Source organism: Poecilia reticulata, linkage group LG4 (assembly GCF_000633615.1).
Source record: "Poecilia reticulata strain Guanapo linkage group LG4, Guppy_female_1.0+MT, whole genome shotgun sequence".
Taxonomy (NCBI): domain Eukaryota; kingdom Metazoa; phylum Chordata; class Actinopteri; order Cyprinodontiformes; family Poeciliidae; genus Poecilia; species Poecilia reticulata.
The window spans coordinates 17,334,420-17,354,149 of NC_024334.1; the positions used below are offsets into that span (position 1 = coordinate 17,334,420).

At 41.2% G+C, this 19,730-nt stretch overlaps 2 protein-coding genes and 1 long non-coding RNA gene across 3 annotated transcripts in view; 1 reads left to right on the plus strand and 2 right to left on the minus strand.

The window, feature by feature from the left end:
- On the plus strand, positions 1-11,987 carry atp1b1a (ATPase Na+/K+ transporting subunit beta 1a). Its single transcript, XM_008407650.2, has 6 exons — positions 1-259; positions 5,589-5,717; positions 7,015-7,170; positions 7,352-7,536; positions 10,247-10,330; positions 10,445-11,987. The coding sequence occupies exons 1-6, from the start codon at positions 166-168 to the stop codon at positions 10,712-10,714; spliced, it is 918 nt and encodes a 305-aa protein (XP_008405872.1). The 5' UTR covers positions 1-165; the 3' UTR covers positions 10,715-11,987.
- Positions 277-5,599, minus strand: LOC108166242 (uncharacterized). Its single transcript, XR_001776543.1, has 2 exons — positions 5,535-5,599; positions 277-3,669 (listed from the first exon to the last, which is right to left on the minus strand). It is a non-coding gene; the product is annotated as an uncharacterized LOC108166242 (long non-coding RNA).
- nme7 (NME/NM23 family member 7) overlaps positions 11,925-19,730 on the minus strand; it is a 24,408-nt gene continuing 16,602 nt past the window's right edge. Inside the window, exons 11-12 of the mRNA XM_008407651.2 lie at positions 15,038-15,145; positions 11,925-12,072 (exon numbers count right to left, since the gene is read on the minus strand). Coding sequence (XP_008405873.1) covers positions 12,040-12,072; positions 15,038-15,145 — 141 coding nt within the window. The 3' untranslated portion in view covers positions 11,925-12,039. The remainder of the gene's footprint in view (positions 12,073-15,037; positions 15,146-19,730) is intronic.

The following is a 19,730-nucleotide window of genomic DNA, read 5'->3' on the forward strand; positions in this document are numbered from 1 at the left end:
GCTGCTCCCCGCGAGATAAATTGTGAGTGGTACAATTGGAGGAGTCGGGTACGAAACTGTCCTTTCGTGTTTCCTGTGAAGGACAGTTAACAGTCGCAGCTTTTTAAAACTCCGGTCAAACCTTTACAGAACGTAAACCGGGGGGATATTTCTGTGGAGGTTAACATGGCTGGGAAAAAGGAGAGCGACGGCGGATGGAGGAAATTTCTGTGGAATTCAGAGAAGAGAGAGTTTCTAGGACGAACAGGGGGCAGTTGGTGTAAGTACTCCATTTTCTTTTTTTTTCTTCTTCCCTCCTCCCTTCATTGAACTGAACCAGTTCTCGTCAGACGCCTGTCGTGAAGGATGATAACCCTGACGTTATTCTAGGGGAGAATGGAAACTATTTTTTCTTCTCCTCATTTCCTCACTCTGCAGACAGTCAGCACCTGTTTGAGCACAGAGGCTCTGACACGCCGAGTCGTGACTTCGGTTTCAGTGCGGACTGTGGGGTGAAGTTTGTCTGCTAAATCCGTTACAAGCTCAACTGCAACTCCAGCCACCAAACACGAAACCGGTTTCCTTCGAAGAGTTTGTCCTGGATCAAGAGTAGTGAAAAATATAAGCTGATTAACAAGCTCGATAAACCAATCAACTCTCGCTTAAACTGAATGACATCTCTGCGATGACGGCTTAATTATTTATCTGGATTTAGATAGGGTTAACTGATAATACATTGTAATAGACAATGATTACCGTAGGCGTAGCCCATGTCGTGCCAGTCAATTATTGCCCTTTAGAAAAAGGTCATCTTGAAGGACAGATTGTTGTGGGCCAGGACCGTCCACTAAACGAGTTTGGCTTAAATGTTTGATTTCCTCCACGCTTTTAATTGTTTTTTTTTCCCACCAAGGAGAAGTAAGCGGAAACGGAGGACATTTCTACAGTTATAAAGCGGATGGCTAATTTTGCTAGGCCCCACCTTTCTCTCATACCCCGGATTATTGAATCCAACTCTTGAAAATCGTTTTAGCGCTGTTTTCAATACTTTAAGACGGATGTGGAAGCTTGACTAATGCGGGCAGATCTGGGGGATGATTTGATAGGATTACCGGCAGTCGTTACACAGTCCTAATTACTGTTGCTAAACCGTTTTACCAATTAGAAATGATCACCTATTTTTATTTTATTTTATTTTTTTATTCTGCTCTAGCGCGAGTCTCACCGTTTGGGAACACCGTGCTGCGCTAGAGAGCCGATCACGACTCACATGTCTCATGGGCCGCCCCTCTGTCTGCCTGTCTCTCCCAGCTATTTATTTATTTATTCCCCCCTTTTCAAGGACGTGAGACACTGGTTGGCACGCTTTCCGGAAGTTTAATACGGTCGTTACTCCAAGCTTAATGAAAGCTGGAGGTAAACAAGTCTCATTCTTTGAGGCGGGGGGCAGGAAGAATCCGAGCAGTTGTACGCAGTTGTGGACGTACAGTGTAAAACTGGTCGTCACGACTGGCGCGTGCAGGCCAATGGCGAACTCTTGGGAGCTACTTTTCTGTGCAGATTTCAATCAGCACGTGTCACTACAGAGCTAATGTTACCATACCCGCAGTTAGACTTAGCGAGAGTCCGTCTTGTGTTTGTTGTGGAGGGGGGAAAGTGACGCCTCATTTGCTAAAAGTGTCCACTGAAAGCAACAGGTTTGTCTGTGGCGTCCTTCGGAAGCCGAGAGGAGCTACGGCCTGCCTTTTGAACTGCCCTCACATATTTCCGGCTAAGAGTTTGTTTGTGTTTTCAGCACGTGAACTACAAGAAGCTGTCGGTGACGGTCTGAAAAAGAGGCCCGTTATTTCGTCCCTGCATACACATGTTTGTCTAAAGCTGCGGTAGTTTCAGTAGTCTGAATACTTTTCTGAGCTTTAACAAATATGGAGAGAGATCAGCGGGGACGGTCCCTTCACAGGACAACACCCCGCAGCAGGCCGGTGGGGGAGGGGCTCTCCATTCAAACTCTGCCTGTCAACCAGACTCCCCTCTTCCCACACTCCGCTTCTGAGACTATTACATTTCCCGGTTTGTTTGGCGTGGTTTTGAAACTCACTTATCTGAAATCACGTAAACCAAAAGCCATAAGAACAATTTTGGAGTTTTATTTATGTTTTTTTTTTTTTACTATTATTGGTATTTTACACTAGATGTTTAATTTCACAGTTGGAGCTTGATTTGCATCCGCCTCTGGAACGTTTTGTACCTTCTTTGACCATCGATGATTTAAAGCTATTTTCCAGATTAACTTAGCTTGAACGGAAATTTGTTTATGTGATTCCAATAAACATTACTCACCAGCAGCAGGTTGCTTAGAGTTATATTAGTTTGAACAGGGGTCCTAACACTGGATCAGAACCATAATAAATGCTGATTTCATAGAATATAAAAGCTTTTTAAAGTATTGTACGCTGAAATTTAAATATACATAAAGTTAGAACATTTTATAATGACTATAAATTTTGAAATTACTGATAGAAAGAGAATGGTTTAAGTTCATGGGAACAAAATGAGTTGCTTACAGGCATAAAATGGAAGAAGGCAGAGACGAATTTGCTCCAAAGCGAGGTACGACTTGGTGAAGAGGATGACTTTACCCAGAGCTGTTTTATTTAATTATGTTGCTGAGGTAAAATTTAATTAATAGAATTAATGAATAGACAGCTGTTCAAAACCGGTTCCTTCATTTGTTGAAATCATGGGTACAAGAACAGAAATGTAGTCCGAATCGGAGAAATTCCAGGATCAGCTCTCATTCATGACCTTCCAATGCTGCAAAATCCCAACAACTTCAACTATAAGATTAGATACATTAATGTATCTCATGTTGATACATCAATGTACCTACAGCTTCTTTGATGTAGATACATTGATTCGGCTGTGTTTACTTTATTTTCTTGTTGGATTCTAAACTATTGCCTCTGTCACAATCCTACAGCACATCATGTTTTTTTCTTTAATGACCCTCAGTCCTTAAAAGTAAACACTGATTTCCAATGGTCTCAGGCCTCTTCAGACCACTGGAAATCACTATCAATTAGTTAGGCTAGGCGCTATTGGTGGCTTCACTAATTTTATATGAACATATTCATGTTTGGATGACAACAAAATTTATGTTGTTTTTTTTTTACAAAGCAAACAAAAGTTGACTTGGGAAGGTCTGATTGGCTGGCTTGCCTGACAAGCTAATACGTGAGGAGAAAAACATTTGTTTTTGTAAATTCCCTTCACCTTTTCACAACAGGCAGTGAGTGGCACAGTGTTGGAGAGAAAAAAAACGTCTTCCTCCATGTGCGTGACATGTCAGCATGTCTGCAGTTACTTCCTGACAGGTGCGTCACCGCGCCAACGACAAGATCAACTCTCTCTAGAGGCATTTTGTATCCTTTACCTCAGGTTAAAAAAAAATATATATAATTTTTAACCCGTTCCCAACTCTAGAGCGCTTCTGATGAGATCGTATCGCCCAAAAACACGTCGGTCTGTTGCGTTCAAACACGTGCGGGAAGAATATCAGAGCCAACCAGAGAGCTCGAGCGGGGTAGGGCCCAGTGAGCCCGCTCATTCCCCTGCTGTGTGTTTGCAAGAGATTATTGTTCAAGAGGTGGAGGCCGTTGACTCGCCAAACCGGTTGATGTGGACGAGAACCTGGAATTGGAGGGAAGAGTTTCAGAAGGCGCAAGTGAGGAAGAGGAAACATCATGAACTCTGGCAGAGAGAGTTTAACGGTGTAGAACGTGGTGACGTTTGTTTTTTTCACATCTTGACAAGGTCAAGTTGAGGCAACACAACAAGCTGACCTTTTCTAAGCATTGCTTTAAAGACACAACAACATTTGATCAGCGGTTCTGTCGAGACTTGACAGTTTTAGCTACCAAGCAAGATAAACTGAACTGTTACAGGGGTGATTGAACAAAAAGACTCCTTCCAAGCAGCCAACAGCGGGTGCACACTCTAACAGTAATGTATGCCGTCCCCTCTCCCCCCCCTCAATGAACCTTAATGAAACTCTGCCAACAAGGAAAACTAATAAGATTCAGTCCACTACAGGAACATAAATAAAGGAGCTCTTTGTTTATTGAGATGAGGACAGCGTGTGTTATCCAGAAACCTGTTGGAAGCGGCACGTTGGGGGTGGGGATAAAGGGAGTGGGGGGGTGAGGGGTGTCCGCATGAGAGCGAGCGGTGGTGCCTGACCGCTCGCTCTCAGGCACTGGTCGCACTGGAATTGTGGCTCTGCAGCCGTTACATAATTTGAGTAAAGTTTGAATCGGGCTGGAAGTGTGGAGAGACTCCTTTCACCGCCAGCTTTGGAATGAGGAGAGTTTTAGCTAATTAAATGTGTATTATTTCTCAAACTTCACGCTAGGTTGAGCTTATTTAAAGGAAAAAATAAATAAGCCTGAGGAGCTTCAGTTGTTAAATGCTTCTCTAAGTCCATAAAACAACAAAGAGCTTTAAGAGCTACAGTCTGGATTAATGAAGTAGCTGCTGACTGCACTTGCACAATGTATGACATCAGAATTATCATTGCCATAACAACTAGGCCAGATTTTACAGGATGACAATTTTGTCCCAGAAATGATTGCGATAAGTGATAATATTATCATTTTTGGACCATTCTCAACTCATATAATAATAATTACAATGGATTACTAATGCAAGTACACCCTCTCAAAGATAAAATCTCAAATTTCTAAAAACATTTTACAACACAACTGGAAAAGTAAAAAAATAAAACAAGCAACACAATAGTAATTATAAGAGATTATGAAGTATCGATAGCCAAAATTGCATTTCAAAAGATAGTACCATAATCATTCAGCTCAAGACAGGGAAAACACGCAAAAGAGGCAGGTAGTGCCAACCAACTACTTCGTCCTGAGTGTCATATATTTGCAGCCTTTCTCAAAATGGCGGCTTTTCAACGATATTAAACGGGAGCATCTCTTTAAGGACTGTTGTCCAAATGAGAATTATCGCGCTCATTTGAATTTATCGTGCGATTAATTGATTTATCGTGACAATGTCTGATGATGCCTATTGCAATGTGTGATGCCAATGTTTGGATGCCTGTAGCACTTTTTAAAGCTTTCTTTTCATTATTTTATATGCCAAAAGTATATTAATTGGTCAGCTGCAATAACTTTTACTACTCTTTTTTATAGATTCAGTAATGGCAGTAAGAGAAAAAAAGAGTATTTATTTAAATCAGAATTGCATGTTTTCCTATCATGGTGCAGTTAAACTACAGGTTGATCAGTCAATACAGATTCCCTTTTATTTCTCCTTAAGGACTATAAAACCTGAAATAAAAATATCTCAAAAGGTAAGTAGCTCTGATTCCAACAGAATATGAAGGAATTGATACACACTTCTGGTTTAACTTCTGCAGCTTTAATTCAGCTCCACAAAGTGCATCAGAGTACAAAGATAAGGCAGTCACAGAACTCTAACAGGGGGAAATTGTTGTTTTCAATTAGAAAAAAATAGAATCTTTGTCAGCATCTGACCTGTCTGGTGCGTCTCTAACCATCGGCCCTCTTTCCACCTGTTTCTCTTTCCAGTAAAAATCTTCCTGTTCTACGTGATTTTCTACGGATGCTTGGCTGCGATCTTCATCGGGACCATTCAGGCTCTGCTGCTGACGATACACGAGTTCAAACCCACCCACCAGGACAGAGTGGCTCCCCCAGGTAAAACCAGGAACTTTCCCCTCGGACCCCGCTTCCTCCTGAGCAATCCGCCGGTCGCCGAACGACGGCACGGTCGGACGGCCGAGGGAGAAAGACAAACGTAGGTGTGCTTCTGAGCAGCTACTCTATCCGGAGTCTTTCTGACCTCGAACAGGCTCAGCCATTTTGTCCTTCACTCTCTCCCAGCCAGTCAATGGTTACCCCCCTCAGGCTGCGGGGGAACTGAAACGATTTGGGATTATGAGTCACAGCAGCCTGCTTTTTACACGGAGAGCTTGTTGAACATTGTTTAGAGGAAAATAATGTCGTTTCTCATCCCTGAATGAGCTTGTAACCATCTCTGCGTGGGGGAGGGGGGCGGAGGTGTTTAAAATTCTAACGCTGCCGTTGCATTAGAAGCATTTAGAAATTTCCTGCAAGCTTTTCTTTTTTCTAAGTTGTTTTCATAGGTGCCAAGCCTCCCCCCCCCACTCCTCCTCCACCCCATCATGTTGCGCCAGCACTTGTTTGCGCAGCACATGCTTTAGCCTCTGCGGTATTTTTAGCAGCCATTGTAGACGGCCGGCTCCGTTTTCCTGCCGCTCTCAAACCACCGACTGCCTGACAATCGACCAGATCAGCAGAAGCCTGGCAGAAAGTGTTGGCCTGACGGTGAGCTGAAGCAAGTTTCCACTAGAGGAACGAAAAAGGAAGCAGAGAGACTCTTCTTTTTCTTTTTTTTTTCTTGAGCTCAACCCGCCTCCCACTCTGGGGCTAAAAGTTTCCATTGTGAGAGAGAGCGAGAAAGAGAGAGAGAGAGCCACACGTGAGAGTGGATGGGTGGGGGCAGGGACTGGTGAACTTTTCACAAGTGAGATTCTGACACTTTTCTCTCTTACCCGGCCTCTTGCCTAGGTATATGACTATGCATAAATCCATCCAGTGGTTTTTTTAAAAAAAAAAAGAAAAACAAAAAAAGAGGAAAGGTTAATGAAAGTTATGTCTGATTGCCGTTTGAGCCCATCTCACTCTGCCCCGGTGCCACGCCTTCACTTGGGAGCTTTTGTGTGCGAGGTCTGTGGAAAATTACCACTCCCACCAGCTGCCGGAGACCATCCGAGGAAAATCCCCAAGACCCTACATTGTCTTAATATAAAGAGCAGAACCTTGCTACGGCTTTGGTTTTCCTTCTCCACTAATCATTCTGCAGTGGTTTTGGTTTGTTATGTTTATTTTTTATTTTTTTTATTTTTTTACATATTGGTTATAATTTTCACTGATTTCCTTCTCCTTACTCAAACTTTTTGATGTTCCTCAGGTCTGTCACACACGCCACGCTCCGACAAATCTGAAATCACTTTCAAGATGGACGATCCGTCCACGTACGAGAAGTACATCACCAGCATGAAGGCGTTTCTCGAGAAATACAGCGAAGAAAAGCAGATGGATAATAGTAAATACGAAGATTGCAGTGGCAAGTATCAAGGGATCGTCACATTTGATTACTGGCTGCCGTGTGACAATTAGCTATGGAGATTTGGCAGTTTTTGGTTTTGGTTCAATTTTTGGTCATTTTCTCACATCAAACACATTGAATTCTGGATTTAACATGTTTTTTTTATGTGTGTGTTTGTGTTTCGATTCACTATTTGCAGACATCCCCAGCAAATACGTAGATCGTGGAATACTCGAGGACGATAATGGAGTGAGGAAAAGTTGCCGTTTCGAAAGAAGCCATCTTGGAAACTGCTCTGGGGAAAAGGATGAGAATTTTGGCTTCAGTAAAGGAATGCCATGCCTGATCGTCAAGCTCAACAGGATCGTCAACTTCAGACCAAAGGTGTGTGTCCCATGCATGGAGCTGCTGGTTCAATCGTTTTTCCTTTAAAAGAGTAAAACCAAACCGCAGCAACTCTGAGTTTCCCTCTCAGCTTCAGATGTCCTTTGACATTTGTTGCTGGTTTGTATCCCCCTTAAACAAGCTTTGTGCTGAGGGAGGTTGCCTCTATTGGAGGCGGATAGGGCCACAATAGTTAGCACAGACTCCTGTCATGAAACTGAAAAATGCAAGAGAAGCTTTCCACTCAAAGATCCCACATCTTAGCACAGTTCAGCAAACTGTTACAATAATGCTAGATTCTCAGAATTATCACGGTATTTACTCCAAAATCTCAAACAAAAAACCAATCAGGAATTTCAGTTTCCATTCATTGATTAGGTGTCATCAGGCTTATTTCAGGCTGAAGTTTGTAGCTTTTATATATATATATATATATAAAGTTTAACTTGTCACTATGTCATGAACATATGAGACAGATAGTCTGTGAAAAAAAAGTCAAGCGCCTCCACCTCCTCCTGGTGTTACTATTGCCATTTGCAAAAACGCTGTCGGTCAGAAGCAACCAATTAGCAAAACGGGGAGGGTCTTAGAGCTGTTAATCAACCTCATGTACCTGCTGCTTAATGTGCTAGCGGTGGACAAACAACTTACCATTCCAGGCAAAACCGTTTATCTGCAGTTATCGGTGGCTATGCTGACTAGCCTTAGCATTCATCAAAGGCTCCATTGTGGGGAACTAGCAGTAGCGTAGCAGAGAGAAAGGAGAAAAGGGAGAGTAGGAGCAGCGTGTACACAAGGGTGTTAGACAGCGCTAAGACCCTTCTCCTAGCTTTGATTGTATATCTGCAGATGAGTTTGATCTTTGCTTCAGGAGCGATTTTATAGCCTAAAATATTTCCAAACTCCAAGATTTGTTTTTCTTAGAAGGCACTGAAGGTTTTTCAGTCAGCTGGGCAGCAGTGCACAGAAACAGGCGGGGGAGAAGCAACTTGCCTGTCTCCATACAGTCGGGGGGGAAAAAAAGCTGACCCTGTCTGTCATCCCAGTTAGCCAGTAAAGCACAGGAGCGGTTTGGTGTGTCATGATATGAAATCTGTGCCTTCTGTATAAGGCATTATGAACACTAATTTGATTCTTTTAGTTAGCTAACAGTGTCCTGCTAGACAATGGACGATACGGCTGAAAAAAGTATCATGATGTGAGCGTTTCATATCAGTCGTTATTGGTAAGTGTTGATTTGTTTTTTGTTTTTAATATTTGAAATACTGACAAACCGGTGGCTTGACCTTTCTAGTTTTATCCAGTTTTCACTCCAGGCAGTTTGAGGCACGGTGGCAAAACCTGCAACTGCTGCTTTCTTAACAGGCTGTTGCTAGGTAACCAGAGAGCGATGCCACCAACCTTCCTTGGCTGGTTGTGAGAGGTTGAGTGGCTTTCCTCTGCCTGCATCCCCCAGAATGCTGTGCGGCTCTGCAGTGACATAATTTAATACTCTATCAGATGTTTTACCTATTGGCATTGATCATGTGTCAGTGGCGATGCATATTATTATCGATTCATTGTCCAGTCTGTTAGGTGTGTTTCCTGAGCATAAATTTATGTAAACCTGCTCAAAATAACATTTTGAAGCATTATCATGCACATGATTCATTTGTATTTGTTTATAAGTGTAGCTTCTAGTTTTCAAAACCTAGATGTAAAACTGACGGAAAGCAAGAGCTGAATAAAGTGTAAGAGCACCTGGGCGATTGTTTGACACGGCTATGGGAAGTTGGTGAGTTTTCCATGCAGCGCGGTTATGATTTTGATTCAGGAGCTTCACAGAAACATGCTTCACCTAAAGGGGAAGCCCAGCAACACGAAACATGAAAGTTACAGGTTTCACACACACACACACCCACACACACACACACACACATTACATCTCAGATGTTCCTATGAGTGCAGTGAAGCTGCAGATCAGCGCTGTAGCTGGCATGTTTCATGTTGCATCATATGACTGGTGATAGAATTGAACACTTCTGTAGGATGAGTTCAATTATTGTTTTTAATAGGCTGAACAAATAAGCCAATAACAATACTTATCACCATAGACACGTGCTCAATGTCGATAGATAATAAGTCTGGTAGAATGGTCAGGAATGGTTCTGGGACTCCGAGCCAGAACCACACAGCATTCTGGGGGATGTAGGCAGAGGAAAGGCTTTAGTTGTTCAAGCTCTCGTAGCTAAGCAAGGTTGGTGGTATCCACTAACAAACCCCATTCAGACGATTGCAATTCAGCAAAACCCTTTTAATCAGCCAACAGTTGAAATCATGTGTGCAGAAGCAGGGCAACATCTACACATGCAGGTCAGTGTGCCTTGAGGACCAGGGTTGGGAAACGCTGCACTAACTCGCTCTCTTGTTACCTAGCAACAACCTGTTGAGCAGCAGTTTAAAGTTTCGCTACCGTGCCTCATAACTGCCTAAAAAATAAACTTTAAAAAAGTGAAATCTGTAGTTAAAACAGAAAAAGTTACACCATCAGTTTGGGAGTATTTCAGATATTTAAAAATAAACACTAATCAACAATTATTGATATTGACTGATACAAAATACTTCTCTGTTCCTGATGTGTTTTGCAGCCATGTTGTCCAGCCCTAGGCTGAATTTTTAGAGTAACTTTTATGACAAAAAACGTCAGTGTGGAATTCTGCTCTGTCTTTAGCCTCCTACCAACAACAACTCCCTTCCAGATGCCCTGAAAGGCAAAACCTTTGAAAACTATATCCCCATTCACTGCAAGAACAAGGTAAGTTTGTGTATTTCATTACTTCTGTTCAAGAATTACCATTGGTTTGCAGAACCAAGGACCTCCTTGGTTTGTTGGTTAGTACTAACTCAGTGATTCTCGCCTTGCCCACAGAGGGAGGAAGACGAACACAAGATCGGAGCGATCAACTATTTCGGGCTCAAGGGGCTCGCCGGTTTCCCCCTCCAGTACTACCCCTACTACGGCAAGCGCCTGCATCCCGATTACCTGCAGCCTCTGGTGGCCATTCAGTTCACCAACCTCACCTTCGATCAGGAGCTCCGCATCGAGTGCAAAGTTTACGGCGACAACATCGACTACAACGAGAAAGACCGCTATCAGGGACGCTTTGACGTTAAGTTCACCGTGAACTCGAAGTCGTGACCCCAGGCACGATGAGCGCGCACACAAAAACAACGTAGAAAGATATTCAAGAGTTCAGATTTAAAAAAAACAAAAAACAACCACCACTAGTCTTTGAACATTCATTATTTACAGGACCTACACTTAATCTGTGTGCTTTACACTAGCTTTTCCCGTGTTTTCTGTCCAGAGTTAGAATGTAAAATACGCAAAAAAGTATATATAAAAAAAAAAAGGGTAGCAATAGCAAATATTTATTCTACTGTAAATGGGGGGAGGGTAAAAAAAACAAAAAAAAAAAAACAAAAAGAAAAATAGAGAAAAATAAATAATCCTCGAGCCATGGGATGTTCATCGATTACTGTAAAACTGCAGTTTCACTACTGATGTGTAGCGAGTTGTGTCTCTGTCCCCCCATGGTGTTTCATCCTCACGTGGTTTCTATATATTTTTGAAGTATCCAGTTTGTAGGCTAGCCCCGTCGTGATCTCCTCTGTCTTATGTCTGCTTTAGTGGTCCAAGGTGTGTGCGCGCGCTTGTGCGTGTGCGCTCGCTTGCTTGCTCGTGTCCGTGCAGGCGTCTAGTTTATGTGAGTGCGTGGAGTGTTTGTCAATGTGCTCAGACTAACTGAAATACTAGCATGGTACTCTGAACCTTTAAGACCCATGTGTTGAGTAAAGATGACTGCGCTCCATCTTTTTTGTTTTTATGCATTTCCTTATTCAAGTTCGCCGTAGAATATGTTTGCTCACTTTTTTTCCTTTTTTTATTTTTCTCCTCCGCTTCACAATTAGGTTTTGTTAGACGACAGTTCTGTTTGATACTCTTAACATCAGTTCATTCTTAATTCATAGTGTAAAAGCTTTGTGGGTCCAGCCTAAGAAGACTGTCACCTCCATGGAAACCGTGGCAACTCAGTGCTTTTGAAATCTGCTTTGCTGGAGACGTCACGTTCCGTGATGTAACTTACTATTGAATGTTTTTAGCCATTTTCATAATGGAAGAATTTTATATTTATGCAGTTGTACATTTTTTTTCTTTTCTTTTTTTTTTCTTTTTCCTTTTTTCAACGTGTGATGTTTATGAATCCAATACCAAAGTCACTGGTCTAAAAAGTTTGAGAAAATCAGAGGTAATGCAGTATCATGTGTAATAAAGATGTTGTAGTGGGTGTGAAAAAAACAAAACAAAACTTAATTCAATGTTTGAGATCAAAAACACACGTCAGGAGTCTGATCTTGTCACTTTATTTAATCTGCATAAGGCTGAAACAATAAACGGAAAATTGAGACAACAGTGAAGTCCTTGTGGTGTTTGGTGAATGACGCGTGTTTCCTTCTCGGCTTTCATCCATCCAAAATCCTGAAGAAATATTGCACCTGGAGAAGATATGCCAAGTTACTCTTATTTTCACCAACAAGTGTAAAAAAAAAATTAACAGAGTTCTTAAAAAGCACAGAAGAAAAGAGATTGTTCTGCTTTGCACTGATGACATTACGAGAGGCCCAAGAAGCAAAGCTGATCAGCTGGCGTTACGACACAAAGGACTTTTAGCTGATTTCTACACAGGTTCTGAAAATCTCTTAGTTTCATTCCCATCAACCCTGATGCTCAAAGAAATGTATCAATAATAAAAAACATGGAAGCAGCGTGCATCTATGTTTTTGTTTATTATTTACACGTTTTCTTGCCGGGTTCCCACACAAGCTAGTAAGTAAGTGCATAGCTTTGAATTGGAGAATCAAAAATTGAAGTGAAAAAAGAGGAAAAAGGAAAAACATAAATAGAGGAACTTATAAGCACTCAGATCAGTTTCCTTATGCCTCATGTGATGTCATTAAAGGCACTTAAAAGCTTTTTCTTAGATTTTGTCCTCATTACCTAATGTTTCAAACCAAAATGGCAGAAAAAAAAGACTTTCTGTTGGTGGCAAAATAAACCCAATAGAGTTTGGTTGATTTCATGAGACATACCGGTTAGCACACTGCTAAATGTTTCTAGTGCAAACATCTTAGTACACTTGAAATAAGACAAACCCAACTTACAAGTGACTTTTTTACCAAGATATAGGAGCTTGCTTTGAGTTTATAATTCTTAGGTTTTGCTGACAACTTAAGAATTATTAACTCTAGTTAATAACTGGTGGATTATTTCACTTATGGGAAAAATGTCTTGTTATATGTATATATATGTTTTCAAACAGAAAATATAACATTTGCATGTCACATGGGCAAAATAATTCGTTTTACGTTTTTATTTAAGTTTGTTTCATTCTATTTTATTTTGTTTTCTTTTTTCTTGATTGTCTTTTCTGTCTGTTCGAAATAAATAAGTGAAAATATCTGCCAAAAGAACAGAGTTTTCCATCAATGTTAATATTAATCAGTATTTACTTAAAACAAGCTCTAACATCTTGCTGAAAATGTACTTGTAAGTTAGTTTTGTCTTACTGCCACCAAGGATACCAAGATATTTGTGCTACTAACTAGACCAAAGCTACTTGGTAAGACTTTGTGCTTTTGCAGTGCAGCTTTAAAGGAAATGTATCACAGTGTTATCTAAATTAATTCATTCTTCATCTAATTCATGATCGAACCCAGATGTCTGACATCACATGCAGGCCCTCTCCTCTGCACAGGCCGTTTCTTGGTCACTCTGTTTCCAGTCTTGGGAAAATGGAAGCCCAGTTGGCCACAGGCTAATGTTTAACAAGGAAGCGTTTGTCCTGGGTTACAGATCAGGAGTTCTCCTGAACAATGACGTCCGATTGGTCAGACCCACTGCCTGCGAAACAATGGTTTTGTTTCAAATTCCTCTGCCACTCTTGTTCTCCTCAAAACCAGCGTGATCTAAGGTTGCCCCGGCCCACAGAGCGGAGTCATGGGACTTGTCTAAAGACGCGGCTTCACAGAGTTGAGGGGGCTTTGTTCTCGGACGAATGCAAGGTGGCTGCTTATGCACGGGACCGTAAGACAATGACGAGACTCATTGGTGGGGTGAGAACAGTCGTGCTGATGGAAACGTGTGGGAGTGGCGTAAGGAGTCTAGCAACAGTACAAACACACTCCTCCATTTGTTTCCTCTTTTTCTTCTGTTAGTCATGGTATGGCCACACACTTCCATGTACTTTATTGGTAGTTCATAATTGGGAACAAGAAGAAAAGGTATACCGTTCTTTTCTTTTACAAAATGGAATCTGAAAAGTGTGGAGTGCTTTTGCGTTTCACAATTAATCAACACTCTCATACGAAACGTGATGCTTTGCTGTAAACCAGGGATGCACTGACTGCCGTTTTCCAGCTGATCACCGATTCTGATTCTTTTTTTAGTTGCCTGAAAAGAAGCTAAATATAGCAGCTAGGTCTGCCACAATAACAGAACAAATTTTGTTGGATTATAAAATGTTCTGAAGGTTATTGCGATAAACGATAATGTTATTTTGAGACCAGGTAAAATACTGGCAATGGCCTCATGATGTAAGAACACATTCTTCAATAAAGTTTAAATTTTAAAGAAGAATACGCAGCATTAGAACTGGAAGACATTTTAAATGTCCAAAATAAATAAACAAAACAGAAACAAAATAAATGAATTATGAAGCGCCTGTAAACAGAATCGTCCTTCGATAAAAGGGTTGATGTAGATCCAAGTCCCAGACTGAAGACTTCTATCACCCAGTTTTTAGTAGAAAGGGAGAAAAGAAAACGCTAAAAGGAAATGATTCAGCTCGTTTTAATTTATCATGTGGTTAAAGGATTTGTTGCTTATTGCAGAAGGCCTAATAGAGACAAAGTTGCTAAGTTGGCAACAGGTGACTGTTGTTAACAGAGCATGTGCAGATTCAAATTCAATTCAAAGATATTTTATTGATCCCAAACAGAAACTGAATGTTGTTGTAAGTCATATTAGTGGTCAGGACTCTCATGGGAGAGCAAAAGAGGACAGTGGATGATTTTCAGACCTTTGTGGAGGGAGATAAGATCAGTTTAAGAAAACTGGGGCACCTCTAATCTAAAACACACTGTGTGTACCTCTGGGTATGTGGTTAGGGTAGCAACACTTTTTAGTTTTTTTTCATCCTTTTCATTCATGACTTGTAAATCAGGCGACTTCTAGAAGGCATGTGGTTGGGATAGATTTTATTATGGGGTATCATACAACAGCAGATTTGCATTTGTGCAAAAAAAAAAAAAAAAATCAGAAAATGCATTGTTTTCCCTTTTATTTCACTATTATGTTGTTTTTTGTAACATGAAAAAATGTAGGAAAACTAAAAAAGCTTAAGGGTTATGAATAATTTGGTCACAGTATGTGTGTGTGTGTGTGCGTGTGTGTGAGACCCACCTCCAGAACACTGTCCTCTGGCAGGTCTGTGCAGTGCACTGCGTTCCTCACTTTGTCTTTGCCATAAAGGCCGCGCAGCGTGTTGGGACGGAGGAGCCGTGCGATTTCCTGTTGAATGAAAACAGCCTGATTGTTATATCTTTCCTGATTAACACAAGGTCACACCGTCCCATTGTCATTCAGCTGAGACTTTCAGCAGCAGCAGCAGCAGCTGGTGACACGCGCTCTGGCGTCAAAACTCCTGCGTGGATGATACAGCTGAGGTTGGAAACTGAACATCCTGTCCTCTTGCTGCGTTAATAAAACTGTGATTACTCAGCAGCTGATCATGTGATCCTGGAGGAGAAGTAAAAAACAAAAACAAAAGAAAAAGCAAACACTGACACGCAGAAAAGCTTTCATGGACTCCATGGAGAGAGAGACATAAAAGGGATATTTTCTTTTTAGTTTCATGTCAAGCTCACATGAAGGAGCGACAGCACTGGGCTGAATGAAAGGGGAGCATTACAAACCATTGAACTCTATTATTTCTTTAGTAACCTTAAAAAGCATTTCCCATATATCAGTATATCACAAATCTGCCCTACAGTTGCACAGCTCGTTTCCTCTCCCTTCTTCTTCTTTTGAGTCTAGATGACTGTTTCCTTTCAACGTCAGACACTCCCAAGGTCAAAGCTGGGCTCCGTTGCCGTGTGCGTCTCCAGGAAATGCAACCCTCCCCACGGCGTCTGCCGTAAGAGGGAGGGGCAGCTTGTGAATAATTCATTTACTAAGAACACTGTTGACTCCCTGCCCGTGGAAATCTTGGACAATAACCTTTGTTAATAACCTTTGTTAATAACCTTTGTTAATAATCTTTGACAATAATCTTGGATAACCAGTAGTAAGACGGTTTGGAAATGCCCCAGAAGCCTGAGGGGATGTGAAATTTTCCATGTTAAGGGTCGGACTGACTCTTAGAAAACATTTTCCTGTAACCTCCATAACTCTGTCAAGGAAAGAAAATTCTCTGAAATCCAACCTTGGAGAAAAAACAAAGATAAGGTTGGAGCTTCAAGGACTTCAGGAGGTGCAGTTCAACTACAGACCACCTGGTTTTATTTTAGCTTTGTTGCTGTTCTTCATTGTTCTTATGTTTTATTTTCAACTTGAATTAATGAATTAACATAGCGTCAATCTCCCTCCAGCTCAAACTGGACCAGTGAACCAGAAGGTTGCCATGTCCTTCAGGTTTATAAACCTGTTAGCTGCTCTGTGACAGGCTAACTGCTATTAGCAATAAAAGCTAGCAAGCATGTATTTCTCACCATTTTGTGCCTTTAAAGTGTAACAACGGGCAAAGAAGTATTGTGTCATTTTAGTAAAGATCAGCATTTGTCTAATACTTACTACATTCAGATAAAAAGGCTCTAGTCCAAACTCCAAGAGGCCATAAGCGGTACTACACCAGATATCAACTTTTCATGGATTTTAACTCGGTTACATTACTTTTCCTTTAAGACACTAATCTAGACTTTTTTTTTTTTTTTTTTTTACCAAAAACTAAAATAAACTAGAACAATTTACCACTGTGTTCATAGGGACATTAATATGGATTATGGATTTGTATTAATATGGTTTACTCCTCTTGTGAGCAGGTCATTTGAGGTCATCCCCACCCTGCTAGCAACAACTCTAGCAGTTTTCGGTCATTCCCAAGAATTGTAGTTTCTCTGCGTTTGATGAGTACCTTTTTTTGTTTAGAGCTGCAAATATTGCATTATCTTTTGAAAAACAGACAACTTCTCATTTTTGATGAATACCTGCAGTGATTTCAAAAGAATGATGATTTTATTTCTGTTTTAAACTGCACTAAGACAATTAGACGTTTATAGAAACACAAGGGGTTTGTAAAAAGATGCTATTTGTGGAAAAACTATGTGAAAAAAAAACAGCACATGGTTGAATACAATGAGAAGGAGAAAGAAGCCTGTGGTTGCAGATTGTTGCTCAATAGAGTCTTGAGGGCCACATAAAATGTTATGGCAGACCGAATTTGGCCCTGGGCCTCCAGTTTGACATGCAACTTAAATAAATCCCAGCCTATTAAACAACAGAGCATACAGCTTTAAGAAGGGCTTCAAGTCCATCTCATTTCATCACGCTGAAGGGGCAGTCTTATGTAAAATCAACTTTTTTTGATATAATCTTATTCCCTCATCAAAAATAAACCTGGAGTGTTGCCTTGACATAATAGAGAAGCCATGTTGTAATGACTTCCTGAGGGCGGAGTTTCAGAAAGACCAGGAGTTTTTAAAGAGAAGAGGCCCAATTTCAAGGCGTTAAATTACAAAGTCAAATTTCTTTTAAGTCGTATTTGATATATAAAACATTTTTAGAATATCTGAAGTTACTTGATTATGCTACAAAATGGCACGATGTGCCTGGAAATCACATCATGCTGCCTCTTTAATAGAAAATGCAATTATTTTCTGTTTGAATGCCAACATTTGCATTGTGTGCAGTTGCCAACAGGGAGAGCAGTGTTTTAAACTTTCCATACCAAATATCAGCTAGTTCTCATAAAACCAGCAAAAACAGAAATTAACAATAACTCTTAACTGTTGTCTTCCAAGATCTTTTTCTGCTGTTAATAGTTCATCTGAAAGTCAGTATTGATGAGGATATTTCAATAAGCAGTAAGGTGAAAACAAAGAATGACATCAGCCGTTGAACCTCTATTGATTAGCGACGAGCTGCCTGCTGCAGACCTGTCCATGCCGCGCTTCAAAGGAACAGGAGGACAAATCTGCTTAGCGGTACGAGGACGAGGCGCCGCTCCCTGTAACCGTATTAGCCAGCGAGGAGGTACGCTTCAGTATAACAGACTGGGGTTCCTGTAACTGCTACCATGTGTGGACAGTAAGGACTTAGATGTCACATGACTGCCCAGAAATGTCTGATGTCCTTCCCACCCTGCAGAGGTCAGGGAAAGGATGTCCACGGCGTTCACACATACGTACGCACGCACGCACGCACGCACACGCGCACACACACACACACACACACACACACGCACACACACACACACAGTGCTTATCAATTTCAGTCAGGCGACTCACATGGCGAGTAAGTGTTAAAAATATGCCTTTATCTGCCAATTAAGTCTGGGTTTGAATCACCATATTTACGCATTTATTACAACATTAAGTTAGAGTTTAGAGTTTAGATCCCGACCCAACTTATTACCTTTATTTATAGGTCTGAGCCCTAAGTTATGACCGCGCTAGAAAAATTAAAAATAAATAAAAATAATAAATCACGAGAATAACATCTAAATAATATCAGAATAACGTTGTATTATGAGAATTAAGTAGTATTATGACTTTATTCTCATAATTTTATGAATTTTTTTTTCCCCTCAATATCACCCTAATATTCTGCTGTACAAAGTAAACCCAACATTTTACTGCTTTCCTGCTTTCAGCAGTGTAACTTCTCCTGTTTTTAGCCTTTGCTCAGCTCCATTCTGTTGCTTGTTGTGACTGCAGGGTGAGTCAGGTGTAAATCACCTGGGATGTGCGACTGACAGGGACCAATCTGCTGCGTGTGCGAGCATTGCGCCGCGCTAGTTACAGTCTGATTGCTTCTGCTGCATACTTACTGTCTTTATTTTCTCAACAGGTTAAACTACCTACTCCTCTATTTAGATGATGATAAATAGATTAACACAACTTTATATTGTGCTTTCTCGTTTGGTTTTCTCTGTGCTGGATGCTTTTCAGAATTATTAAAAACACGTCAGAAGGCAGAGCCCGACGCGACTATCGAGCAAATAATTCTGGTCCGGCCTGCTTTTTCATTTAGGAAATCTAAACTCCATCACAGGTGGACTCCCTCTGCAGCATGGAGTTTTATTTAGGGGTATCAGAGTATTTATTATTTAACAGCAACTCTAAATTTATCACAGCGGCAGCAGCTGGTGTCATTTTACCTGTTATGGGAAAGAAAATCAATAGAAAAAAAAATATAGCCTCCAGCACAAAGAGAGCCTTTTACGCCCTTCATTTGTTGCCATTATGAAACACAATATATGTAACAACGGCCTACTGTTGCATGCAGCAGACATGGCTTCCTCAGTTACTGATTTAAAGGGGAAACATTTACTTTTAGGAAAATCAATCTCTGCGGAATGCTCTTCAGAACCGGTTAACAGGGCAGAACCGTGTCCCCTCGCTCTCACATCAGGGCCCCGTCACGAGACAAGAGCACGACCCCGTGACTGACCGGCCGGCTGCGGAGCAAGGCAGCAGGAAGGTTTAGGTGTGAATCTGTGTGCAACTCCTTTTGCACTGGGATTGTTTACGTTCTCTCCAATAAGGAAACATTAGAGTCAATTGATTTGACCTCAGCAGCCAGCTGTACAGTCATGGTGATTCCCATCAGACCTGTGCCGTTTATAGATTAGTCAGCCGGAACAAATCCATAGCTTATTTTCAGCACAAATAACCTAAGCCTCCTACTGGTAAAAGACGCTTTGACCTCCTCCAGTCCAGTCGCACAGTTAGTTACGGAGAAAGTTCAGCCTTATCTCTTAATTCCATAATAACGTCTGGAATGTCTTTACGCTCCAGTCAACAAGGAGCCACGTACTATGGGAGCCACCCAGACACCACAAACTGAGGCAGCGCAATCTAAAACAGCTGAAGACAGG